This window comes from Python bivittatus, unplaced genomic scaffold (assembly GCF_059951505.1).
Source record: "Python bivittatus isolate LINGU-HERP-01145 unplaced genomic scaffold, Pbiv_v1 ctg000700_np1212, whole genome shotgun sequence".
Taxonomy (NCBI): domain Eukaryota; kingdom Metazoa; phylum Chordata; class Lepidosauria; order Squamata; family Pythonidae; genus Python; species Python bivittatus.
This window is the reverse complement of record NW_028277098.1, coordinates 48,524,678-48,546,348: the sequence shown is the minus strand read 5'-3', so window position 1 is coordinate 48,546,348 and position 21,671 is coordinate 48,524,678. Positions and strand designations below refer to the sequence as shown.

The 21,671-nt window shown below is 40.0% G+C and overlaps 1 protein-coding gene across 1 annotated transcript in view; it reads left to right on the top strand.

Moving 5' to 3' along the window:
* Positions 1-2,927: 2,927 nt before the first annotated feature.
* LOC103049160 (fatty-acid amide hydrolase 1) overlaps positions 2,928-21,671 on the top strand; it is a 32,396-nt gene continuing 13,652 nt past the window's right edge. Inside the window, exons 1-7 of the mRNA XM_007430157.3 lie at positions 2,928-3,234; positions 8,202-8,315; positions 10,789-10,932; positions 12,130-12,263; positions 13,516-13,722; positions 14,242-14,282; positions 16,728-16,852. Of these exons, the coding sequence (XP_007430219.1) occupies positions 3,067-3,234; positions 8,202-8,315; positions 10,789-10,932; positions 12,130-12,263; positions 13,516-13,722; positions 14,242-14,282; positions 16,728-16,852 (933 nt within the window). The 5' untranslated portion in view covers positions 2,928-3,066. The remainder of the gene's footprint in view (positions 3,235-8,201; positions 8,316-10,788; positions 10,933-12,129; positions 12,264-13,515; positions 13,723-14,241; positions 14,283-16,727; positions 16,853-21,671) is intronic.

Sequence of the window (21,671 nt, the reverse complement as noted above, 5' to 3'; positions counted from 1 at the left end):
TGGTTCTGTGCCATACTCTGTTTCCAGAGCCTTCCCAACAAATGTCTAGTTCATTGATGTGGTGCGATTGTGTGGTTGCCATTACTGTATATGTCTCTTCCATGAAGCAGATATGATGTTTCATATCTGAGAACGTAGGACAAATAATATGCATCTATGCTGGCATGGTTATGGTTAATCAGGATGTCTTGGCTTCTGGTATAGTGAGTCTAGTATCTTGTGGAAGGTTTGCTGAAAAATCCTAGTATGATATGGAAGCTATTCCCTTAAGATTTGCTTGGGGTATGGAGGTTTTAGATTAGCTTCTGAATAGGAATATCTAGCAACACATTTGTATATTCCAAGGGAATATAAAAAGCTGCTTTCTTTTGCTCTGGTTTATGCATCATAAAGAGTGATTTAAGTGATTATGCATCATAAAGAGTGATTAAATCATGGCTTAGCAAAATGTATAAATCAGGTCACAGTTGGCTATCTATGGTCAGCACTGAGAAGCAGCACTCTTCAAGGTTTCAGATAATTTTTCTAGCTGTACCTGGATATATTGAGGACTGAACATGAAACTTCTCTGTCACTGAGATACAGTCTTTTTAAAACCATTTTGGTAAAATTTTGGCATCTGTTAAGGCACTTTATTGTACTATTTTATGTGTATTGATTCAAAGGTAGGACCCATTGGCCTCAGGAAGATTAACTGGTAAGTGAGTATAGTCTAATGCCAGTTTAACTTACAGGGACTGGTCGTGGTTTATTGAGGAGTTTTGCTTCTTAGTGAATAAACCTCATGAAGCTCCTTGAAGGTGCCCTGCTGAATTGCTAATTATTAGGGCTGTGCAGGGCTTCAGATTCAAAAGTAGAAACATGCTACTGAGCACGTGGGGGTCAAATATAGCACTTGTCTGCCACTTCCTAAACATGTTTTTTTTTTTTTACTGGGATTGCATGATAGCTATGGAAGTCAGCCACGTGTGCCTGGGAAAAGATCTGTTTGGCTTAAGGCGCTGAAGACTGATGCTACATTCACATCCCCCAATGCTCCCAAAAATACCTTTATGGCTTTGAATCTGAAGACCTGCACAGCCCTATTGTTTATACATTATATGTACTCTTTTCCAACTCCTTTCTTGCCTGTATAAATGTTTGTTGAAACAGAGTCTCCACGTGGTGCCTTGAGAGTCCTATTTACATGTTGTGAAGAGTCAATCCTTTTCTAAGGGCTTACTGAACTTTTCTGAAAGCCTGTTTGCTGTATGTAGTGCAGCTTTATTTCTGTGGTCAAATACAAATGTCATGCGTTCTCCCTTTCTTGCTCTATACCCATATTTGTCAACTTAAGAAACTGCTAAGATTAGGTTAAAGCAAGAAAGAAGATTTCTTCATAATTGAACTGAAAGAGCTTTAGAAATGGCTGCTTCATCCACCATCTGATGTTAAGTGCAATGTACTCTAGAGCTATTTGACTATAAAATTGCTGCCAAATTTCTTACAAGTATCAGATAACCCATAATAATGTTGTTAAGATGCCACCAGACTGATAATTCCATATTAGGTGGCAATATCTTGACAAGCTTTGCTGATCTTGAAAAGCGAATTAGTGTAACCTGGAGGGGGGACCAGTAGGAAAGTCCAAAGCTTTAGGCTCAATGCTGGGAAGTTAAAAAAAAAATCCTGGAAAAAGGCAGTGGTAGAACAATTTGTTTCATTGCAAAAACAAAACAGAATCCTACATACATGTATCTGAAGTCACCAGAGTCAAGCTTATCTGAAATAATACTCTTGTATCTGTACTGAGCAAGGGGTTAAGACCATGGCCTAAATGATCCTTTTCAGATCTATAATTGTACATGGAATTCTAAAAAGGTAAAATTAAGAGGGCAAGATAAGTTGCTTTTGCTTTTTTTATGTGGTTAATATATTCACTAATTTATTATGCCAAATGCTTCAACAAGGAAAAGTACTGATACATACAGGAGTATTAAAAGTAGGTACTGGGCTGCACATTCCAGATTGATTGATTATGTGCTGTCAAGTCATTTTCTACTAGTGACCACGTAGATTTTCTCTATGACAGTGTTGTCCAAACTTGGCCACTTTAAGATGAGTGGACTTCAACTCCCAGAATTCCCCAGCCAGCATGAAGTCCACTCATCTTAAAGTGGCCAAGTTTGGACAACAGTGCTCTATGATGATCTGTCCCTAACATGTCCTTTCAAATCTCCCACTGGTGCACTCATTGCCACTGTAACTGAGTCCGTCCACCTTGCTGCTGGTCATCCCCTTCTTCTCTTTCCTTCCACCTTTCTCAGCATTAGAGCCTTTTCCAGAGAGCTGGGTCTTTGCATAATGTGTCGGAAGTAGGCAAATTCCAGAGGACCATTAAAAGGCAGCAAACGGATACAGAAACCGCTATGCTGCCATCTGGTGATTGTCTCTATTTTTGCAGCCCAGATTTCAGACCTGATAAACTGATCACACTTCAACGTTAATAAGCATAGCATTAAAAAAAAAAAAAAAAACTGGAAATGGTTATAAATGGAAACACTTGGAACATTTATCTTTCTGATCAGAGTGTTGTGGGAGTGTTGGGAGTCAGGATAAATATGTTAGGAAAGACGTGAGCACATCAGCATCCTTATCAGAAATCTTCCCCGTCCACCTCCCGTTGAATTAACCCTCGCGGAGCCTCCTGTTGTCGGAGCTGGAGTTGGTAATTATAATTCAGCTGCATTAGGAGGAGGCTGAAGGTTCCCGCCTGAATTTTTTGGATGTTCCAAAAAGCGTGTCCTTTGTAAACTAGGGATCGGATCGTCAGGGTCTTAGCGGAACTGTCTGAAACAGCTGCAGAACCATCTTTCAATGAAAAGAGCAGCCGTGGCTAATATGCTAATTTCCGAGGGAAAGGGGTCGGGACTAAGTGAGTTTCCGGTGCGCGCCACTTCGGATGGAAGGCCGGGTCGCCTTTTTACTGGGCAAAGCCTATGGTTTGCACCTTTGCACGGGGCGGAGTGGGCGGAGTCCGGGTACAAAAGCGACCGAAGCGCCGGGGACGGCCGCTCGGCGCTGAGGATGAGTGTTGCTCTGGTTACTGCTTTTCTGGGTTGTTCGCTGGCGACCGTCCTCCTGCTGAAATGGCGGAGGAGGCGGCAGGCCCAGGACAAGATAGAAAAAGCGAGGAGCCGGCGGGAGCGCGCGTTGGAGCAAATGGGAAGAGCGGCTCAGCGCTTCAAGGAGCAGGTCAGGCGAAGCCGGCAGCTTTTTCCCAGCTCTGCCTGTCTGAGAAGGTCTGCGCAAGAAGCAGGCGGTCTCGTATTCTCAGACATGGGGAGAGGCAAGGGCGCCAGCTTCGAATGGGAAAGGACTTGCTCTGAGTGATCTGCTTTCTTCTGAGGCTTGCAGGAAAGGAACGAAGCTCCTAGTTTCGCTCTTCATTCCACATTAAGGGAAAAGGCTCTGTCTGGAGATAGACCTTTACCCTGGTTGGTGCAACAGATGGAGACGTGAATAGGTCCATGAGATTCTAATAGGATTCGACCAAATCCAGACTTTTGTTTGTACAAGAAGGTTCGCTGTGGCAAACAGGTTTAGCCCCCAGACTGCTTGTGTCAGCAGGTATGTGTGTCACTCATACACATGCTTCGCATAGCACTTTATAGCAGTGTTTCTCAGCATTCTGAGGGTTGAAGTCCACCTATCTTAAAGTTGCCAAGGTTGAGAAACACTGCTATATAGATCGCTTTAGCAAGACTGCTGGAGGGCAGAGGGAATAGCTGAAAGACAAGTCACGTTTCAGGGTTCTAGAGGTTTAAACTCTGCTTTCTGTGATCTCAGTTGGACCATTCTGGGCTGGTAGAGATCACTATGTTAAAGGGAGGTGAGGTGCTGAAGGTGGAAGATTTTGGTTTGCGCATGTTTGACAGGTGTTTACATTTTTATTTATTCATTCAATTTATATGGGCACCCATCTCAAATTCATGACTCTGGGTGGCTAACAATAATTAAAATGAGATTAAAATAATATACCAAAATTCATAAGTAACATATATATGCCTCAATAACATAGATCTGTTTTGCATTTTATCTGCTTAGAGTACTAGGCACAGTATGCAGAACTGGGAGCTTGCTGCCCATGCTTATTGTATATTTCATCATAGAGTTGAGGATCTGTCTTGAGTAAAACACTTGTTTCATAATCTTTATATGTTAGGCAGAAACCAAAGACCAGCCTTTCTGAATTGACTTGTGTTAACATGTTCAACAGTGTAAGCTTGCATATGTCTACCCAGAAGTAAATCCCATTGAATTAATGGCTGGCTGGGGAATTCTGGGAGTTGAAGTCCACACATCTTAAAGTTGTTGAGGTTGAGAAACACTGCGCTAAACTTATTTCAGCATCCACATGCATGCCATGCTAATGATCTGGGACAGCCTTTCTTAACCTTTTGACCCTGGAGGACCCCCTGAAATATTTTTTCAGGTCTTGGGGAACCCCTGCACATTCAGGCTCAAATGTAGGCCAGAAGTTACAAATTTATTATATTCTTTTCATTTGTAGGCCTGTATATGTGCATTAACAGTGTTCTTAAACTAAAAATAAAAATGAAATTTACTTTTTAATGTGAAACCTGTGCTTGTTTTTTGCTGCACAAATACTCAATTCAGAGACAGACTTGAGATAAGCGCACATGGATTTCATGTTCAACTGAAATAAGACAATTTCTGTCTTTGCTTTTGATGCTTGCTCACATATGTAGGAAGTTGAAAACTGCAGCAAAATGTTCAATGCCTTCCTATGAATGGCAGGATACTCTTCTTTCACAGAAATCCAGAACTTGTCCAAGGGCAGATTAGTGATTCTCAACTTGTGATGGAATGGAATTATGAAGGCCGGGCTCAGGGAGAAAAACATTTTCTTTCATCTCCTGAGGATCGTGGGAGATACAAGAGGATGAGACTGGCACCTCCCTGAGGAATTCACAATGTTGTGGCTGGCATTATTTGGGAGCTGGGGTTTCAGTCTGGGAAGATTCTTGCTAGAGGTTGTAGCTAATAAACATAGCTGGACTGAATTTACATGGTCTCTTGGAGTTCCTTGGGCTAGGCCTGACATCAATCTTCCCAGACTCAAACCCCAGCTCCCAAGTAATGCCAGCCACAACATTGTGAATTCCTCAGGGAGGTGCCAGTCTCATCCTCTTGTATCTCCCACACTCCTCAGGAGATGAAAGAAAATGTTTTTCTCCCTGAGCCTGGCCTTCATAATTCCATTCCATCACACATCTTGAGTGTACAATCAGACTGCAGCTCACAAAGTTCTTCCTCTTCCTTCAGTGAAGTTCTCAAGCTGAGCAGAAGATGCAGAGAAAGGATCCCTCACCCAGTCATACGTTTGTGTTGAAAGTACTCATCAGTTTTGTTCTGCAGTACTTCCAGGTGGTTTTCAATTAGATTTGACACTTTTTGGTATCCTTCTTCATTCTCAAGCCCAAGCAGCACTGGAAACATTTCAGTATTTCCTTTTGCAACATGATTTTTCCCAAACATTCAGTTTTCTTTTAAATCCAAGAATCTTGTCACTTGAAGTCAAAACATTTTCTCCAGTGCTTTGCAGAGACTTGTTCAGCTGGTTCATGTGATGAAAGATGTCTGCTAAGTATGCTAGCTTCTGCAATCATTCTCCATTTTCAAAGCACTCATTAAAATGTAGAGTACTATTTTCTTGATAATATATTGCAGTTCTGCCTTCAGCTCAAACAACCTGTTGAGAGCTCTTCCTCTGCTGAGCCACCATATTTCTGTGTGTAACAGGAGACTTATGTGCTCTTTGTCCAGGTTTTCACACAGTTCTTAAACATTCTTGAGTGACCTGGTCTTTGTTTAAGAAAGTTAACCATTTTTGTAGCATCATCCAGAACTTTTTTCATTTCATTTCGAAGAGTTTTTGCCACCAACATCTCTCTGTGAAAAAAGCAGCATGTTGTGACAACATCAGGATTTTCTTTTCTTACAAGAGGAATGAAACCTTTCATGGAGTCAACCATTGATGTAGCACCATTAGTACAGATGCCAACACAGTTCCTCCAAGACAGACTTTTTGTTTCCAGATATAAACATTAAATACATCTTGGCCTTTGTATGTTTCATGCAATTCTTTGTAGCAGAAAAAGTTTTCTTGAATTTCACTGTTATTTACAAATCTTACAAATACTGTAACATGACATTTATTGGTGAAATCTGTTGACTCATCAACTTGGATAGAAAAGCTGCTGTTCTTCAGTTTATCACACAAAACCTCTTTGTGACATGTTATCAATACAGTGACCTATTGTTCTGTTTGACAGTGGAACCTTTTCAATTTCTTGTACTGCATCTGGTCCTAGCATTTTTCCCACTATTATTTTACATGCTGGCATGATTACTTTCTCACCCAAAGCGTTACTTTTCCTTTGCTGTGTAATAAGCTCTGTTTCTAAATAACTTGCTTCTTGGGCTTTTTTACTGACTGTCATTTTATTAACAAAAGCTTTACTGTTTGTTCTGTGATTCCAATAGCCATTTAAAATAATCAGAACTTGCCATATGGCTGTGATTTGTAGTTAAGGGTCTTTTTAATTTTGCTGGAGCCATTGCTGCATTTGTAAGTTGTTTGCCACAGATGAGACACAACAGAATAGGACAACTTGGACCACCAGTCCATGTAAAACCCATTGATAAATAGCTTTCATTGTAAAGAGGGACTTTTTTTTTTTTGAGTCCATGGGTGTACCAGTGCAAGGAAATGCTTGAGAAGATTTAAATCCTTCAGTATCATTATCATCATTAAACTTATCGGTATTGTCCGCTCTAGAATTCTCTTCTTCTCTCTCACACCTCCTCTTCAGGAATTGCCACATTGGACCCTCAGACATGACTGAATAAGCATGTATAAAATGTATTTAAAATAACAGGATAAAATAACTACAGGAAAACTGCAGGGGAAAGATGCAGGAGGGAGAGATTGATGTCATAGACTAAGTTGGACAAGTCCATTAATTCCTTGAAAAATGCACTTCTCCCTCCCCTTTCAATAGATTCCTCCCTTCCTGCAGTATAGCGTTCACCTGTTATCAGTGGTCTCCCCCATCTTGCATCAAAAATGGATTCAAATAAACACAGTCCTACAGCGCACTACCAGAGAGCTCAAAAAGAATTGTAACTAGATTTTTGTTCAGTCTCTGCTCATCACTGTGAGAGTGCATTGCCTGAATTTGAAATATTTTTTTAAATAAATCATGATCTCCCAGGGAACTCCTAGTGACCTCTCAGAACCCTAGAGTTCCATGGAACTCCAGTTGAGAAACCCTGATCTGGGATATTGGGCAGAGGCTTCCCTAAGTCTTTGTTTGCAATTTTAAAACTTCCATACAATTCAGAGTTACTGGGATTCTTGATAATATGGAGGTTTTTACTCCAATCAGAGTTGGCAAGAACAGAGGGATGTATGAATCACCCAGCTCCTGGGTTGCAAAACAAGAATTTTACTTTAGGCAGACTCTGCAGAGAGTTAATATTCAGTGTCTACTCATCTCCAAAAGTAAACTATCTTTTTGTTTCCATTTTGTTATGAAAGAGTTGTCTGAGGATTACTAAAGGCTACCTAGTGAGTCTGTAATCAAGCTGGGAGCCATGTCTTAGGCTTCATCCCTTGGGCAGCATCAATAATCAGTTTACTACAGTCAAAAGACTTACAGTCACAGTGAGCATCAATAATCAGTTTATTACAGTCAAAAGACTCACAGTCACTGTTTATTACAGTCAAAAGACTCACAAGCAAAAGATGACTATTGCAGGCTTAATTACATTAAAAGGTATATCCATAAAATATTCAAAAATAATAAACTGATGGTAGCATATTCTTACTTTCCTAATTAAATCACAACCTGTATTTAATAAGCACTGCCAAAAATGTGGCTGTATCAAGAGTCACTTCAACATTTCTGACAACATATTTTACATATTTAAGGTTGAATCTGCTTAGCATTGCTTTTAATGTGGGTCAGAGCATCAGTTATATGACTGAGTAGTTTACGCAGGATTCTTCTTCAGCTGTATTGGAAGAATCCTAAATATTTGTTTCCTCTGCAGATGGGTTATATATGTATCTAAAAGAAGCAGCAGCGTTTTATTATGATTGAAATTACACATGGGGATTTTTTTCTCTTCAGAATCCAGATCACCAATCAGCACCTATTTTATCACTGACTTTGCCTGAACTCTGTCAGAAACTTGAGGATGGTTCACTCACACCTGAGAGTGTTTACTATACCTATGTGGACAAGGTGAGGCATCATTTCCTAAACTAACAAAAATGAGGAGAAATATGTTTAGGGTAGCAGTAATATGATTCAAGCCGAACCTTTCCTGAGAATCTATCAACATTAAAAAAAAAAACACACAAAGCAAAGTAGATTTGAAAATTGTTTGAGGAATATGCATCATTCCTGTTGTTCATATATTTCTATAGCACCTTCTTTGTCCTTGTTATTTATACCATAAGGGGCTCAGTAGTAGAAGCAAATTTATCTCTCTTACTTAGAAAACATTTTGTCAGATGTAGCAGTAAATTTCATAAACAGTTTCTCTGGCTGATTATTCAGAAGTAACTCCCATTGAGTCCAGTGGTTATTACTCCAAGGTAGGTGTATATAGTTTGACTTCTGCTCTGTTTCCCAAAAAGCCAACATCAGATAATCTTGCATTCAGATCTTAAAACTATTAATCAGATAATGTGCACTGATAATAAATACTTAGGAGTGAAGCCTCTAGTAAGGAAGAACAAGTTGGCCTTCAGCTAGATACTAGAAATAGATCTAAAGTAGTAGCATCTACCTGACCTTGGAAAGTTCAGCAGAGTGAAACCTGGTTAGTATTTGGATGGGAGACCAACAAGTAAACTTAGGGCTATAGGCTAGCTTGGCAAATTGAAAAAATATCCTGGAAAAAGATAGCAGCAAAGCATTCCATATTATTGCCAAAACAGCTATACAATGTGTCCATGAAGACACCAAGAGCTGATCCTGATTCAGAGACTCATGCAAGCTATTTTTCTCAGCCTCTTATCCATAAGAACAGGGAATGTGTTAAGCATGAAAAAAGAATAATGTTGGCTGGTGTGGGTCTTCCGGGCTGTGTGGCCGTGTTCTGGAAGTTTTGTTTCCTAACATTTCGCCAGCACCTGTGACCGGCATCTTCAGAGTGCAGGAGCACAGACAGGGGCACAGAGAGAACTGCTCCTGTCTGTGCTCCTGCACTCTGAAGATGCTGGTCACAGGTGCTGGCGAAACATTAGGGTTAGGGTGTGGGTCTTCCGGGCTGTGTGGCCGTGTTCTGGAAGTTTTGTTTCCTAATGTTTCGCCAGCACCTGTGACCAGCATCTTCAGAGTGCAGGAGCACAGACAGGAGCAGTTCTCTCTGTGCCCCTGTCTGTGCTCCTGTCTGTGCTCCTGCACTCTGAAGATGCCGGTCACAGGTGCTGGCGAAATGTTAGGAAACAAAACTTCCAGAACACGGCCACACAGCCCGGAAGACCCACACCAGCCATCGTATGCAGGCCGTGAAAGCCTTCGACAATACAAAGAATAATGTTCTTTATTTTTTACACTCTGAGGGCGGTATACCTGCTGGGTGAAATTTTTTACCCAGGAATATTCAGAATCCAGTTAGCTTCTATGTTGGTGAGCTCCAGTCTATAGGTATGAGAATCATTGCCATTCAACAATAAAGCCTGTGTAGAAGAGAATTAATTACCTCTTTGAGAGAAAGAAAAGGGTGGCTTCTGGTATGAGTCATGGCTGACTGAAGACATCTCCGCAAATGAGTGGAGATGACAACCACTGTGAAGAATGAACGACTGGCAAGTAGACCAGTTCTTCGAATCTCTCTAGAGAAGGAGAGATCAGGAGATTGCCCACGAGTGCTCTGAATGGCAGCTCCTCACAAGGAGACCATAAAACAGCAGTCTCCTGTGGGTTTGAGCACCAGGAACTGAGGGAGATGACATCTTTGCTCTCAGAAGTGGCAGAGCCTTTCATAAGGACACTAAGCGAGCTGAACTGACTTTCTACAGGTAATCCTTGACTTACAACTATTTGTTCAGTGACTGTTCAAAGTTATGACGTCACTGAACAAAGGAGCTTACAACTGGCATCCAAAGTTACAGCCACTGCAGTGCCCCCACAGTTACATGATCAAAATTCAAGTGCTTGGCAGCTTGCCTGCACTTACAACCGCAAGGGCACTTCAACTCCCCCCACCCACCTATTTTCCCCCCCATCTCTGCCCTTTTGGGTGCCCTGCACAGTGGCATTCTTTGGTGGTGGTGGCAGAATTAGAGGGGCCTTCAGCAGTCTCAGCTGGCCACCCCCCCCAGCCTCTACTTCAGTCCCAGCACAGCTGGCACCGCCTCAAGCCCTGCGTCATGGCCAGCTGCCACAGCGCAAAGCCCCAGCCGCCCTGCACTCCGCAGGCCCTGCCGCACCAGCTGACCTTCACCTTTTTCCTCCTGCTGCTGACAAGGCCTGCCTGGCCTGCCTTATGCAAGGCAGCTGCTGGCCATGTCAGCTCTTCTTCCCAAGGCCATTCATACTGTTCTCCAAATTGTGTGTCCCATCCCCACCCTGCTTTGGAAATTCTTTGGAAAGATTCTGAGATCTTTCTTGAACTTCTGGTTTTTTTCTGTTGTAAAGGTAGGTTCCAAGTGCAGTTTCGTTTCACAGGGGAAATAAAGAGACTGTTTTTCCCTGCTTTTCGTAGGCCTTGAAAGTGACCGCAGATGTCAACTGCATAACCAATTACATAGCAGAGAACGAATCCCAGCTTCTGCACGGGAACAGTGGAGAGAGGAAGGGCTTGCTGTACGGAATTCCTGTCAGCATAAAGGATTCCATTAACTGCAAGGTACGGCTGGTGTTGGCCTTGGGTGGGTACGCAGCGCTCTCATGTGGCTAAAGAGCAGGTGGAAGTGCAACTGGTATGACTCTTTGCTGTTATGTAATAAGAACCATCTTGGGTCTCAGTTAGCTTCTGGCAGATGCCAACATACGTTAGTTAAATATGGGATCATCTTTTCATCTGCCAGTATTTAATAGCTCGAGTCACTTAATGTGGAACCTGCTGTTTTTTACAACAGCTTTAAAACCCTTGCCTCCCAGCAGGGCCTGGGCAGGGTGATTTGTGAACCTGCATCGGAGACATGATATTTTAATTCTTTTTGAATTTCCATACTGTGATGTACTGCTTGTTTTTTTTAATTCTTATTATTGGTTTCTTGTATGGATTTATGATGTGTTTTTAAATTTATGTGTGTTGCCTTGAATGGTTTTGCAATTAGACAGCTTATAAATAAAATAAATAAGCAAAAATCCACACTGCATTAAGGATGTTTCGTGGACATCAGCCACATTCATGTCTTAAAAACATGCTAGAAAATGTGCTTAGATCTGGGTAACCAAAATAAATATTGTCTTATGCTAAGGCATGTTTCACATCAGTCTTAAAACTAATTGCTATCTTCTAAAACATATGGAGCTGTCTGATTCTAACTGGATTTCCACACTGCATTCCATCATGGTTTACTTAATTGTGATTTGTTGAAATGGGTGGACTCATATAACTTAAGTCAGAAGCCATGGTTTAAAAGCCACAGTGGCTGGAGTCATGCAACCTACTAAGTCAAAACAAACTATGGCTTAGTGTGATGTGTAAATTGAATTATACCATTGATTAATCTAGTTTACTCTGGGCAGCTGCTGTTCAGAATTTCAGGCAGGAATCTTCCACTCTACCAAGGATTGGTCCTTGCACCTTCTGCATACAAAGCATTGTGTTCTGAACAGGGATATATGAAATCCTGTTTTATCATGGAACAGGAGTACTTATTGGCACAGGGCTGCAACTTAGCTATGTCAGATGAACTGAATTCACTTTTAGGAAGGCTAGTATGATTCCTAATGTTCAAGAGCACAACTAGTCCATCCATTACCAATTTATTGATGTTTTTGAACATCCTAAGCCCAGTCTCACTGAATGATATCTGATGTTTCTATGGGGAACCTGAATTTCCTGATCATCTTTATATCTGTTTCCACATCACAGGGCTGTGACTCCACTTTGGGCTTGACAAAGCGTCTCTTCCAGCCAGCAGCAGAAGATGCTGTTATAGTCCAGGTGTTGAAACATCAAGGAGCAATTCCATTTGTAAAAACAAATGTTCCCCAATCTCTGTTGAGGTAAATCGTGTATTTTTTCTGCCATAGTTGATGTTTTGATTTTTTATATAGAACCTAGTTGTTTTCAGACATCACAAGCTTGAGTAAATTCTGCTCTTCTTTTGATAATTGAAGATCTTTTATATGGGATAAATGAGCATTGTGTGAAAACATCTGTTTGAAGATAAATAGATGATCCAACAGATATTGTCAAAAAGAATAATGCAGTTGTCCTTGGAGAGGGAAAACAAGAGGGGTAAATCAAATATGCCAAACTATTCTGGGTTGGCCAGTCAGATTTCTAGAATAAGTTCTTGGAGTGGGGAAAAACACTGAAATGGAGGCTATTATAGTGATAACAAAGGAGCAAAGCAAATAGCGTTACACAAATCTGTTGTTTGTCATCGGCTGACTAGACTGTATGACACGAGTGGGTGATTCAAACTGGCCAAAGGACCAGTATTTTCACCTGGATAACAATACCCCTTCTCATTCTTTCCACCACTACTCCCCTGGGCAGCACTGTGTAAGTGATAATTGTTAAAGCTTAAGGAAGTATAATTTTTCAAGAAGAAGAGTTGAGCTCAACTTGACCAAGTCTTTACCAAGTGGACAGTGCTCAAAGATAAAATATTTAATTTTTTGGTTCTTGGGCAACTATAATTTTGGAAATTTGAGGTTTAATAATTGATTATGATAATCATTTCCGCTTCACAATTTAAGAAATGTGAAGACTGGTTATTTTGTTTATGCTTGAGAGAGGTATGCACTTAACACTGCTCATTGTTCATACCTGAAAACTTGTGAGATTTGGAATAAGACTGCCAGAATTCTGTGAAATTTGAAAGTGAAACTATTGAAATCTTGTAATTTGTCAGTCTTACAAAATGTTGACCATCTTTGAGATATTACATAGGTATACATATATATTTGGCCCAGTGATGGTATCAGAAAAGGTTGCTTCCTCCCCTCCCCTCCCCTCCCCTCCCCTCCCCTCTCCTTTCCTTTCCTTTCTTTCTGTTTGAAAGATTTTCTTAGGCCTTTATTTATTACGGTAGCTGCTTGAAAAGGAAAAAAAAATCCATATTAAGAGACAAAGTGTAAATAATAGCATTATTTCAGATCGCAGGACAAGACTAAGCAAGGACTATAGTATAATTTTGTCAAAAGGCTAATTGGATCGTACTGTTAGATCCCTAGCTGGAAGGACTATTAGGAAAGGATTTGGAATTATTCCAAGACCAGTTGCTGACAGTATTCTTTCTCTTTTCAGCTATGACTGCAGTAACCCAATCTTTGGAGAAACATTGCATCCTTTGGATCACACTAAAACCTGTGGTGGTTCGTCAGGAGGGGAAGGAGCTCTTATTAAAAGCGGAGGATCCATTCTGGGCATTGGCACAGATATAGGAGGCAGCATTCGTATCCCAAGTGGCTTTTGCGGAATTTGTGGTTTGAAAACCACTGGCAACAGAATTAGGTTGTATACAATGCTTGTCCCTTAAAATATGTGGATTATTCTTCTCAGGTTCCTGATCTATTGTAACTGTAGGTAGGAGTTGCCAAGAATGGGGGAACTAATAATTAACCCAAATAGTGAAAATTAACAAGTCAGATCATTGCATAGGCAAAATCTTATATCATTCAGTCTTTATTGAATTGCTTTGGACAGCTACAACTTATTTCAAGTAAGCTCTGTTTAACATCTGAATGGGCTATCCTGTTTTCCCCGACTGTACCCGAATCAAAATGTGAACTTCCAATGTTTATGGATCATATTTGTTTAACTAATCTAATAGGGTTGGCTAGAATCTTGGCTATTTTAGTTAGTGTGAACTGTCCCCTGTTCAACAAAGCAAACTGGAAATGTTCTCAACATGTCATCTGCATTAGGTGCTGAGAATTCGTTCCCCTTTAGAACATAAAGGAAGAGGAGTTGGTATTGAAAATGGGGAGTCTTGATAGCTTTGCTAAAACTACTCTTTTGGTGTTTTCATAGCAAAAAAGGAATTGTTCCAAGTATCCCTGGTCAGAGATCAGGTAAGATACTATCATTGATACTATCAATATAGAATTGTTATTAGCTAATTTTAATGTGGATATTTATATTTTCATTGTTTTTGCTGTTTTGGATTTTGATTGTGAGCATGTAGAATTGCCCTCTGGGGGAGATGGGCGGCATATAAATTTAATAAATAAATAAATAAAGATAAAGATAATTGGATGAGATAAATGGAAAGTCCAACTCAAGTGAATAAATGATACTTTGACATTCTTATTCTGCAAATAACAGTTTCACCCATTTCTACAAAATAAATTTTTAAAATGTTGACAGCCTTTCAAAAAAGCGTGAATTCAGTTCTAATAACTTAACGCTAGTGACAACCATGCTCTGTTACCTGAATATTTTATTGTCACCTTTTCTTTTAAAGGAAAAGGTTTTTTAAATTAGCAATGGATGTGGGGAATTCTAACAAGAACTTGCCAGAAAAAGTTTTGAGCAAATTGCTTGCTGTTTCTTAGAGGCTCTCAATTAATTAATTAATTAATTAATTAATTAATTAATTAATTATCTAATTGTTTAGATGGCTGCCCAACTTGTAAATTGTAACTCTGGGTCGCCAACATATGATTAAAACCAAAAACGTAAATAAAATAAGGAACCGCACAAAAGTAAAGATAGCGCAACCAAGCCAACCTACAGTCATCCAGTATTCCAACTGTTCCAACTGTTAGGGCTCATCCAGCACCCTGTCCCAATGCCTGAGGGAAAAGCCATGTCTTCAAGGCCTTACAGGACATCAGCAGGGCCAGGGCCATCCACATCTTGGGGAGGTGGTTATTCCAAAGGGCAGCAGCCATGACAGAGAAAGCATGCCTCCTGGGTCCTGCCAGATGGCACTGTTTTATAGGGTGGACCTGGAGCATGCCCACTTTGCTGGACCTCATGCAACAGAATCAATTTAACCCATGTACCCTGTGACATGATAACCAGTCCTTTGAATTATACCTTTAAGATTACCAGGAGCTAGTGCAGCCCACCAAGAAATGATACTATATGGGCTTATCATGATGCACCCATAACCACCCATGCTGTTGCATTCTGGACCAGTTGCAGATTCCAGATATACTTCAAGGGCAGCCCCATGTTGAATGTGTTGCAGTAGTCCAACCAGGAGGTGGCCAAGCCATGAGTGCCTATAAGTAGAGTCTCCCAGTCCAGGAACAGCTACAATTGGTATACAAGCTAGATTAATGCAAAGGCCCTCCTAGCCACAGTTGCCATCTATCCTACTAGCAGGTTAGAGTCCAAGAGGGCCCACAAGCTGCATACCAGTTCACTTTGTGGAGTGCTACTCCATCAAGAACTACAGATGAAAAGTCACTAGATCCAAGGGGCCCAAAGACCTTCAGCCATTTGATCTAGCTAGGCTTAAGCTGAAACCTGTTCTTCCCCAGTTTCTCACAGCCTTCAGAAAGGAAAAGGATCTTGGCTATACCATTTGGTCAGCCTGGATGTATAACCGAGTATCAACAGTTCACTGATGATACTTAATCCTCTGCCAGTAGATGACCTCATCCAGAAGCTTCATGAAGTTGGAAACTAGGGCTAGATCTCTCCCATCCTGACAACACCACCTGGAACTGGCTATGGAGGAAGGAGAACCACTGCAACACTGGGTACCCACTTTCAGCCCCCAAAGTTGTTCTAGAAGGATACCATGATCAAAGACCACTAAGAGATCAAGGACAGCCAGAATGCATACACCACTCCTTCCCAATCTGCCCCAGAGATAATCCATAGGTGTGATCAATGGCATCTCAGTATTGTACATAGTATTGTACATTGGTGTAATGGTATGTGGGAATGACCTTGGGAGACAGGAGGAAGACCCACAGCCTAGACGATGGTCTGATGAAATCGGAGTCTGAAGGGGGGGTGGGGGTGGAGAAAGTGTCTTAGAAGGGACCCTCCCTAGTTTTCAGCAGAGTCAAAGTAAGGGAAGGGAGAGGTACTTTCAGACTTGCAAGTTTCTGTTACTGTAACTTTACAATAAAGGTAGTGTTAGTACTCATGGTTGGTGCTTCTTGTCTGAAGTACCTCAAAGAGCTGACAGTTTGAAACTTGACTGAAAAGGGTAAAAATAAGAAATTTCATCCAGGGTCTTCTGGAGCTGCAAACCAACCACCTTGTCAACAACATTACCCCAAAAAGAGAAGGTTGGAAACAGGATGAAAATAAAGAGAAGAGTAAACAAATGACTTTATATTTGCAATTGTATTAAAGACGTACTCTTTTTACATTATTATCAACAGTTCAAATGGGGAAGAGAGTTCGTTCATACTGAAAAGTAGGGAATGAGTTGGCTGTTTAGGAGTTACCACTTTTTGTGAGCTTCAGCAATTGAAACTTTCCTCTCAGAATTTCCCAAGTCTAAAAGGCTACCCTTTAATGCCTTCCATTTGCCTGTTTCTTCCTTCCAGTTTTTGTTGGCTTGGGACCAATGGCACGGGATGTTGACAGCCTTGCCCTTTGCCTAAGAGCTCTCTTGTGCAAGAAAATGTTCCATCTGGATCCCACTGTGCCACCTCTTCCTTTCAATGAGCAGGTAAGGTCAATAATCCTACTAGCAATGTGTAGCTCTTCAAATCAGAAGAAAAATAAGTGCCTTGAAGAAAATATGGGCGTGGGAGTCTTCCTGTGAGTTCCGTGATGAGCTGACGTATTACTGGCTTGCTGGCTAGTAAGATAGCTTTTGCAAGGGAAGTCGCGGCTGGATGCTGGATCTGGGCCGGCGTAATCTCTCTGGAACAAAGGAGAGATCGTTGAGTTCATCCATGTGATTCTGGACAGCCATTACGTGTGAGTAGACTGCAGAAACTCGTTTTATGATTGGCTTATGAGTGGTGAGGCTGGGAGTCGGGATTACATCAAGCTCACACCCACAAGACAGCCTTACGAACATTAAGTTCAACCAAGCCTTATATTTTAATCACCTTTTTGGATTAATTTTTTATTTTTTGTATATTGGAGAGATTAAGACCTTTCAGACTGGCAAGGTTTTACTGTATTCATTGGGTAAGTCTCTGCCTCCTTAAAAGACAATGATGTAAATCTGATCTTAAATGTTTTGAAAATATATGATTTTTTTTTTGGACTATGCAGCAAAAGGGTGCTTAGTATATGGATTCTGGAAAGCTAATAACAGATTAAGGGGCCAGAGGGATATGGAATTATAGTTTTGAATTAATTAGAAGATATCTTCTCATTGGAAAATGGCAATTGCTTTGGTTTCTTTATGATAAGGAGACCTTGAAGGTTGGACATTACAGGGAACCAGAGGACAAAGAAAATGGAGCAGAAATCTTTAGTGCAAACTTTTGAATACCTCTCAGCCAAGTTACTGGATAGAATGGATCAATTGTTCGAGAAACTGCACAGAACATGTTTTAATGAAGTTGTAAAACAAGAACAAGTTGCAGTGGATGTCTATGAAATTAATTTGAAGGAGGACTTAAATGTAATACAAATGGATTTGATGGATGACTTATCCCCTAAACGAGATGAACAGATACTAAACCAGGACATTGATCTGGATAATTTTTTTCTTCTGGATTTTCAAAAGAGCCCTGCTAAGTTTTGGAAAGATTTTTTTAGAAGTGACAAATGCAAGGATAAACTTTATCTAATGGACATGCAAAATAAATCTGTTAAAGTTCTGAGGGATTTTTGCTTGGATACACAGATGACCAGCAAACTATCTCTGGGACTTTTTTTATTAAAGAAAAGAAAAAAAGGAAAAGGAGAAAGAGAAAGAAACAAAAAAAAAGAAAAAGTAACTTCCGCCTTCATCTCAGCAGGTAAAAGCAATTTTAATAGCTTATCACCGTCTCTAAATAGAACATAATCACTCTTCTCTCCATAATCCATCTCTTAGGTAAAACAAAAAACAAAAAGTAGTTAAAGAATAATTTTAAAAATTCAGGTAAGGTTTATAAGATTGGCTTGTTTGATCAGGGCTAAAAGAAGAAAATAGTTATATCTGGTTGCCCTTACTGGACTCTTGCTGACAAAGAATGATTGATAAAGTTTTTGGATTTTGTTTTTGTTTTTTGTTTTACCTAAGAGATGGATTATGGAGAGAAGAGTGATTATGTTCTATTTAGAGACGGTGATAAGCTATTAAAATTGCTTTTACCTGCTGAGATGAAGGCGGAAGTTACTTTTTCTTTTTTTTTGTTTCTTTCTCTTTCTCTTTCTCTTTCTCTTTCTCTTTCTCTTTCTCCTTTTCCTTTTCCTTTTTTTCTTTTCTACACTCCCTCCCCTGCCCTTTTTTTGTATTTTTCTGTTTGCATTGACTTTTGTTCTCTTAATTTATAATTCTTAAGAACATTATTTGAAAAAAAAAGAAAACATGGGTGTGCTTGCTGCAGCCACTACCACTGCCTTAAAGAAGCTGTGCCTTTGCCTGGGCTTGTGTGGTAGTTGCATCACCCCAGGAAAAAAAACACATTTGAGTTATGGAGCTGTCCAGAAAGTTCCCTTGAAAAAAAGGGGATAATCAAATATCTCCACCTTGCCTTTAGGAAGTACTATCAATATGGGCTGTTCTTACATGCAGAAAACGAATAAATACCATTTTACTTCTAAGAGGTAACAGAAATACATAAAAGCTGAGGAGCGCCCTTCTCCTTTGTTGCATTTCACTGAAAGAAGTGATTATTTTAAAGTAAATACGCATTAGTAACACTTGGGAAGAAACCTAGTCATAAGATACTTCAAGTAGCCTTATAGGCTTAGTGTATCTCAAAATACAATCCTGCCGTCCCACCCAAACTTAATTTTTTTATAATAACTTTATTAATTTTTTTAAAAGAGCAATGAAAACTAACCAAAACTAATATTAAGAATACAAAATAAGAAAAAAAAAAGAAAAAATGAAAACAGTAAAAAGCAAAAGTGCAGAAAAGAAAAAAGAAAACAAAAAATTGACTTCTGATCCATCCCAAACAGATATAAGTAACAATATACATCAAACTCTTGCTCTAAATTTACTGCATAACTTCCACTATTTCTATTAGCCCATATTGTTTCTAATCATCAAACCTATACAACATAATTTCATTTTTCTATATCCCACAAAAAGCCCCCCCCCAAAAAAAATTCCAATTAACACTAAAATTATCCAATGTTTTACCTCAAATCAAAACTATCAATTTTGCCATCTCGGCCAACTCCATCAACCTCACAAACCATTGTTTTCCTATAGGTAATATCTTTTCTTTCCACCTCTATGCATTTAAAAACCTTGGTGCTCTTATATCATATATAAAAAATTAAATTATAAATAATGTCATATTCTTCCACCTTTATGCATATAAAAACCTTACTACTATTGTCATATATAAGAACAAAATCCATAGATTTAATAACAAATATATCTTAACCTTAGTGAACTTTATACCAAAATCCTTAAAACATTGTCAGTCAGTCCTGGTCACAAAAACAAATCCCATTAATAACTACTGAGAGCCTCAACGTATACAGTCATATGAAAAAGAAAGTACACCCTCTTTGAGTTCTATGGTTTTACGTATCAGGACATTACAAAAATCATCTGGACTTTAGCAGTTCTCAAAAGTAGGTAAATACAGCCTCAGATGGCACTGATGAAATTCTGATAGTTGTTGAGCACCGGATCGCCTGCCTCTATTAGGAGAGTTGCCCACTTGGCAGCAGCTCCCTTCAATAAACTCAACACAAAGGACACCCTTGTGCGGTCCGTAGGAAACTCCACTGGTCTGCCACCCATGAACAACTTATACTGTGCCAGGAATGTTCACATCTGTTCCGCCACACCTCCATACATTTCAGGCATGCTTCCAGGAGAACGCAACAACACCAGCGGTGGAGGGGGAAGTTGCTGGCCAACCTGTCCAAGCTGCCGTTCTAATTGCCCCATAGCTGCTTGTAGATTATTAATCTGCGCATCGACCTGTTGTTAATGTTGTAATAACGCCACCGCTGCCAAAAGTTGGGGGGTTAAATTGGTTCCCTGTGGATCCGCTGCCATACTTCAAAATTCCTCCCAATGGAGTAGGGAGTCTGGCGAGATTGATGTCAGGTTCAGCCCAAGAAACTCCACGAGATGGTTCTGGAATTGCTCAGTTACTTTATTAGCTTGCACCTGCTAGACAGGATCTCGCCAGACTAACTCTAACTCCCAAAGTCTGCAACTAAACACTACAAATTCCTTAGGGTGGTGTCAGTCTCATCCTCTTTGCTTTCACACACTCAGGCTGTGGGCTGAGGAGATGCTTCTCCCCATGACCTTGAACCTCCTCGTCCAAGTCCATCACAGTCCCTTTTGAATATTGTAACATCAATTGATTCCATTTGTATTCAGTTCTAATATCTTTTTCCATATCATCCTTTGGCCATCTTAAGTCCGTATTTAAATCCACAAACTTTTTTTATTCATATCACCTTCATAGTCCAACAGTTTTTTGAACTCCAATTCCACATTTGGTTCAGTCTCCATCTTTTTTCCAAAGTTAATCGTCTTATCCACTCTTTTCTCTATCTTTTTTTCGAGGGACTTCAATCTAGCTCCTAATTAATCAAACATTAACTGAGTAGATTTAAAGGAGTTATTTTATCTTCTAGCAGCTGCTCCAAGGGACCTCTTTTAGCCATTTCTTCTTTTTCTTTTTTCTTTCTGTTTAGATAAGTAAAATGTATAGCCAGATATAGTTAATTACAAGTCAAGGTAAATTGCAGTTCATACCCTCTAGTGCCTTTCAAGCTGAAATTGCAGGCACATGTGCACTTCAAAGGGATCACACAGGAGTCAAGTTACAGTCTAGTTCTGTTTCTAAAGCCCCACCAGTCAGCAGAGAGAATTGAAAAAACAAGAAACCTTCCCATAGAAAAGACAAACCTCATTGTTGCAGATGGAGTTTCATGAAAAAATAAACTTAACAAATAAATCTTCCTTTTTCACTATAAGTAAATTTTAAGTCTCTTTTAAATTCCACTTCCTCCAGCTTTTTCCAAATTAATCAGCTTAATTTTAAAACTCTATTTCTTCATTTAAAAATATAGTCCCAAAAATAAGGATAAGCCCCAAGAGATTTACTTATCTGTTGTGAAGGAAAGTCTCTCTTAAGACGAAAAATAATTATAAACCAAAGTGTTTAAGAAATGAGAATTGGTTGGCTCTAGTCTCCATTAAAGGCTGCACTGCAGCGGCGAACAGAGATGGTTCCCCTGCCTCCTAGCTGCTCAACTCAAGAGCCATTCACAGAGGCTTCAGTCTCCGCGATTAGCTTTCAAGGAACAGATGTCAGGAGATCAAATGGGTTGATTTCCTCACTTCCTCCTTTATCCAGAGGAAGTTGGGCAACCAGCGCTTGCCGCCAGCCAAC